This window comes from Oncorhynchus kisutch, linkage group LG10 (genome assembly GCF_002021735.2).
Source record: "Oncorhynchus kisutch isolate 150728-3 linkage group LG10, Okis_V2, whole genome shotgun sequence".
NCBI lineage: Eukaryota > Metazoa > Chordata > Actinopteri > Salmoniformes > Salmonidae > Oncorhynchus > Oncorhynchus kisutch.
Window position 1 is genome coordinate 6,025,378 of NC_034183.2, and position 5,997 is coordinate 6,031,374.

A 5,997-nucleotide genomic window follows, 5' to 3' on the forward strand; every position below is an offset into this window, starting at 1 on the left:
TAAGTAGTTCTCTGTTAAATGTCTATATTGTTTGTGCAGCTGTGTGTGTGTGTGGAACAAGCTTCCCCATAATATGAGGACAGCAGGAGTGCCTGCAAATCTCCCTAAAACCACTGACACCCTACCTCTTTAAAGAGCGTGTTAAATAAGTCCCAGTCCGCCCCACCCCCTACGAGTGGTGTATGTTGTTGTCTCACTTAGAGATCTTAAGACAAATGCTCTAATGTAAAAAACGTTTTGGATAAGAGCGTCTGCTAAATGACAAACATTTCATGTCAAATGTGTGTGTGTGTGTGTGTGTGTGTGTGTCTGTGTGTGTGTGTGTGTGTGTGTGTGTGTCCAGCATGGAGATACATGGTCTGCTCCTGGTGACAAGTGCCAGCAGTACAGCTGTGTGAAAAACGGTGATAGTTATCTGACCCAGAGCTCCAACATCCATTGCCCACCCTTCCAGCAGGCCAACTGCCAGCCTGTGAGTACAGTACACAACATAACAAGAACAGAAAGAACAACCTGTGAGTACAGTACTCAACCTAACAAGAACAGAAAGGCCAGCCTGTGAGTACAGGACACAACATAACAAGAACAGAAAGAACAACCTGTGAGTACAGTACTCAACCTAACAAGAACAGAAAGGCCAGCCTGTGAGTACAGTACTCAACCTAACAAGAACAGAAAGGCCAGCCTGTGAGTACTGTACAGTACTCAACATAACGAGAACAGAAAGGCCAGCCTGTGAGTACAGTACTCAACCTAACAAGAACAGATAGGCCTGCTGACTGCATATGCTCTCAATAACCAACCTTTTTGACAATATTTCGATCCACAATCATTTTCATCACAGTACAGTACACACAATATACCAGTTTTCATTTGACAGAAAAATGACTTCTCTCGTCCTAATATGAAATGTATTCTGTAAAGAAAACGTTGAAACCTTTTTCTCCACAGGGTTCAATTCAGACCGCTGCAAACGGCTGCTGTAGAATTTGTAAGTATGAAAGAGAAATATTCAATTAACAATTTTATATCAGGATTGGAATATGATCAGATTCATGCATCATAAAACCACTGATATTCCTAATTGATAATGATTGACAAGGAGAGCCACCTTGTAGTCAGTGAACTCAAACAGGTGCAGCTCTTTTTCATGATCTTTCCAGACTGATCATGTATAACGGTGTGTCTCCCTCCAATACCAGGTGTGGAGAAGGACAAGGCCTGTAAGGTAGGATCCATGAAGAGTTTCATCAACCACAAGAGCTGCCAGTCTGTTGAGGAGGTGGAGATGCCGTACTGTGAGGGATCCTGCAACACCTTCACCAAGTGAGTGTGGAAACAATGCTAATATCACAACCCAGTGGAGCCTCATCACAGCCATAACACCATGGGGAGGGTTCCAGTATCCAGTTTAAAAAGCCTAGTGATGGACTGAAAATCATTTTAAATGAATCTCCATTGAACATGCTTCTTAGTCCAGGACTAGGTTTAATCTGTGTCTGGGACACACACACACCCCCTAAATGTATTTGTGTTTTGTGAAACATGTCATTTGTTGAGGTGTCTTTGTCTCTTGGGGAGTAGATGATCTCTTAATCTCTGTGAACACCTCTCTTTCACTCCCGTCCTCCAGGTACTCTGCCATGGCTGCGTCTCTGGACCACTCGTGTGCCTGTTGCCAGGAGTCCCGGTCCAGTAACCGCACGGTGGACCTACGGTGTCTGAATGGAGATGTGGTGCCCTACACTTACCTACACGTGGAGGAGTGTAGCTGCAGACACAGCGACTGCAACAGAGCCATTAGGGTGCCTGCCCGCAGGACACGCAGCAACACGCTGGTGTAAATGGGATCTGTACTAATACAGATGGGAATGGTCCAGCACCAATCCATTCGCTGCTTACTAAGGAACACCCTGCTACCCTGCTTCACACGGCTGTTATTTATCTAATCGCTTTGATTTATATGTCAAATGAAGATTAAATTATATTTACAATGTAGAAATGTATGCTTACTTATCTTATTAAAATGCAACCTTCAAATACTTATGTCCGTTGTTTGTTTTCTTGTAGAAGTGCATGCACCTTGTTTTGGAAAGCTTTGGTTTATTAAGCTGTGAAACCTCTTTAGCCTTCTTCACACTGCCAGTTTGAAGTGATTCCCCCCCCCTAAAACATGTTGCACATCAGATTAGAATCTGTATATTTTCCAACAATTTGAACAGACAAAAAGCACATGGAAGCAGATATTTCCAGCCACATTTCAAACCACCTTCAAAGGTAATGCGACTTGTGTCTGAACGGTCAAATCTTGCTCAATTTGATCTCAGGTGGATGTTAGACTGTTATTTGGCATTTTGCTTGCTAGCTTATTTGATGACAGTTTAACAAGAACGTTTGGTAGCTAACTAGCTTGTTAATTGTTTACAATCAAATGAGTGAATATGCTAGAAAGCTAAACAGCTACCTAGCTAGCTACTTGACTGCTGTGGCTAGCTAAACAGCTACCTAGCTAGCTAGTTGACTGCTGTGGCTAGCTAAACAGCTACCTAGCTAGCTTGTTGACTGCTGTGGCTAACTAAACAGCTACCTAGCTAGCTACTTGACTGCTGTGGATAGCTAAACAGCTACCTAGCTAGCTAGTTAACTGCTGTGGCTAGCAAAAACCGACTTGTTTTGAAAGTTGGATAATCTTGTCCTACGAGACTTTAAAAGTGTTCTTCCACTATGATTCTGGACATTCAAAACAACTAGGAAACATCCAGGCATTATTGTCACCTTAGCTTGCTACTTAACTTCTGAGTGATAGGAAGTATGAGCGCCACCACCAATCAGCCTGCACCACTGCACACACATTACTAAGACAACTAGCGTAGCCATGTCAACAAATGACTGCTGTCTGAATACACACATTACTAAGACAACTAGCGTAGCCATGTCAACAAATGACTGCTGTCTGAATACACACAGAAAGGTGATTTGGTCACTTGTAACTGTTTGGACAGTCAGTATTCCAAAACAGATTTGAAAAACAAAACTGATCTGAGCGTTAAGGCCTGCAGTGTAAACAAGGCTTTAGAGCTTTGGTGGATGACAGTTAGAGAGTCATCCCTGACATTATAATACAGAAATATATATTTGTTGTGTTGTGTTTTATCATACAGTACTAAAGTAGTGCTATGTTTACATGAGGTTAGAATTCACCCTGCAAACAAAAATTTACATCACAATATGGTCACCTGAAGGACAGTGTCAAGGACAATTTTAGAACGTTCAGTCATGGTCCCCTGGATATTTTTGTCTAGTTCCTGGTTTGTTTTTGGGGCGTACTGTGAGGGATCCTGCAACACCTTCACCATGTGAGTGTGGAAACAATGCTACTATGGACCTGATTGTTCCAAAGAAACACACCGCCCCCAGTTACTGTTGACAAGCCCATCAAGTATTTTGACAATGTAAGGGAATACCCCCTTGAAATGGACAAAAATGAATGGCATCTTATTGGCACCGTATGAAACATATACACGATGTACCATACCACTCAAATGGACGCTGTTTCATGCAAAACGTATTGCAAATGTCATATGGAAAAGTGTCACCCAGCAAAAATCCAATAGATGGCGAGCGCGCTCCAAGGTAAATTTTCATATTGCAAATATCAAGTCAAGATCCAAGAGTCAAATTTTGAACATTTGAAACATTTTTCAAAAACGTATCACCCCCTTAAAAAAGTGCTTTCTGGATCGTTTTCGAAATTCTTTCGATTTTTTTTGTTGTCAATTAGACATGTATAAGAACTGTATGAACATACTTTTGTCATATTTTATTGTCATATTATTTTTACTTGTCCATAAGGCATCTGTTTTGCGAAATTGACCGGCCCGATGAACTCGGGATGGCCGGGCAGTGATTCTGGTTCCTCTCCATCACTCGTTGGTGTTGATTTCAGAATGTCACTTTGGTGATGGTACCTCATGGTCTATTACTGTTTAAACATATTGCAAATGGACAAAAGTCAGGCAGCAAGTCACCGTCCATCAGTTAATTAGATGTCATTCTGACACCAAACTGATACAAACTGAAACCACACCCACTTTTTCCAACTCGTTTAGAAGCCAACTATCACATATTTCAGAGCAGGCCCTTAATTCACAGCGCCTTCTGTTTAAACCATAATAAAAACATAAAACACATAGTCACGTCCTAGCTGCGGGTCTAGTTCTGACAGTATGTGTAGGTCTAGCTGACGCGACCCCGAATCCCAAGTTTCGGCTCGATAGGTCATTTGGAGCCCGAGCAGCGACCTTAATTGGTGCTGAAAATGTAAAGTCTTCACGTTAAGAATTGACTGATTTACACAGGGTTGAATGCAGTGGTTTTCACAAACTGCAGGTTTGGTACATCAAAACACCTTTAGGGTGATGTTAACCACTTCCGGTTGCTGCAGGAAGCTTAGAATCAACAGAGGTAGACCTCATAGTGGCCTGATGAATTGTCATCGAAGACAGGTTCATAAGCATTCATAACCCACATAGGCTTCAGGTTGAATTTAGGGGTGCAGGCAATGTATTCCTATGGGGAGAGAAGTCATTGCAAACGGTTTGATGTAAACACAATTATTTTCACTGTTAAGGGTTAATGCCACACGGTCAAGGTTAGGCTTGCACAGATCGAGAGGACCTCAGGAACATTCCCGAGGTCAAATTGTGCTTCTAACCCTAATGGTTCTCCCGCTGTCACCCAAAAGCACCTGAAATTTAAGGCCAGGCTTCATTTTGGGCCTACTTTTTTTCACGTTCGCTGCGCTCAGACCGAGCTACTCGTTGAACTCGGCACTGCCTAGAGATTATGGTAATGCCATTGCAGGCTCTGTGTGTCTTTAAGCCCCGCACTGTGTCACTCCATCCTTGCTGTGTGTGTGTGTGAGAGAGTTATTTCTTTGACATCTGTTGGGAGAAATGACTGATTTACAGTTCATGAGGGTTGCCTAATCACACATATGAAGTTTTGGAAAGATGTGACCTTTTTAACCCTTCAAAACAGCCCCATATGTCTGCAATTTAAGGCCCTTCCGGTTTACACAGGAAGCTATAAGTAAACACATATCCTCCTTGGGGTAGGCTCTTACAGATTTTTGAGTTTTAAGTCTTTACGTTAAGAACTGACTTATTTACAAAGGGTTGAATGATTGAGTGTTATTTCAAAAAATCCCTGAAAATCCCGTAATTTATTTAATCTGTAGCCTAATGCTTCGAACACACCGACAGCGAATTACACAGAATAGTATATGCAATATCGTTTGGATATGTATGCAAAAAATAAATAAATCAGTCAAGCCGTCTACGCATACAGTTTCACGCATACCTTCGATAAATCTAGCCTACGCACCACATCGAACATAATGCAACACAATGCTGCAAGGCAAACGCCTTCATTGGAAATTAATGTAATTCTGGTGTACCAAGATGTGATCAAAGCGTAATAAACTGCATGGTTTCGCGAGTTGTAGTGGGAGGACCACACACCATGTCATCGGAGTGACTCCAAGTTTACTTTGATGATAGTTATTAATATCAATATTTGAGCATAAAGGCGTTTCCTCCCTAATTTCTCGCATAATTAATTTGACCGACACAACAAGTTCAAACCAACAAATTATCTGTTGGTATTTACAAAATGTTACCGAAATTCCTGTTTCCACAGCTGTCATGATTTTGGTACGCAGCATAATTTTTATGATTTTATTTAACCTTTAACCATCTGGATATCTGTACAAAAGTTGAACATTCACCTTCTACTACCATTTCTGTCAAGCCGTCTATGCATACGCAGCGTTTGATTGGAAATTCATGTACTTCTGGTGACCCAAAACGCAAGAACACTGTCGGTGTTTCAATTCTCTCATTGACTCCTCAAACCCCGGTATGGTCTGTTTCGCAAGCGTTCCCGGAAATCTCGCGATGTTGTGCCTCTGGGTTTTTGAAACTCTGTGGTATGATA

General features: G+C 41.8%; 1 protein-coding gene across 1 annotated transcript in view; it reads left to right on the forward strand.

The window, feature by feature from the left end:
- LOC109881154 (mucin-2) overlaps positions 1–2,043 on the forward strand; it is a 32,558-nt gene extending 30,515 nt beyond the window's left edge. The window contains exons 41-44 of the mRNA XM_031832835.1: positions 344–472; positions 952–991; positions 1,203–1,326; positions 1,634–2,043. Of these exons, the coding sequence (XP_031688695.1) occupies positions 344–472; positions 952–991; positions 1,203–1,326; positions 1,634–1,844 (504 nt within the window). The 3' untranslated portion in view covers positions 1,845–2,043. The remainder of the gene's footprint in view (positions 1–343; positions 473–951; positions 992–1,202; positions 1,327–1,633) is intronic.
- Positions 2,044–5,997: the final 3,954 nt, after the last annotated feature.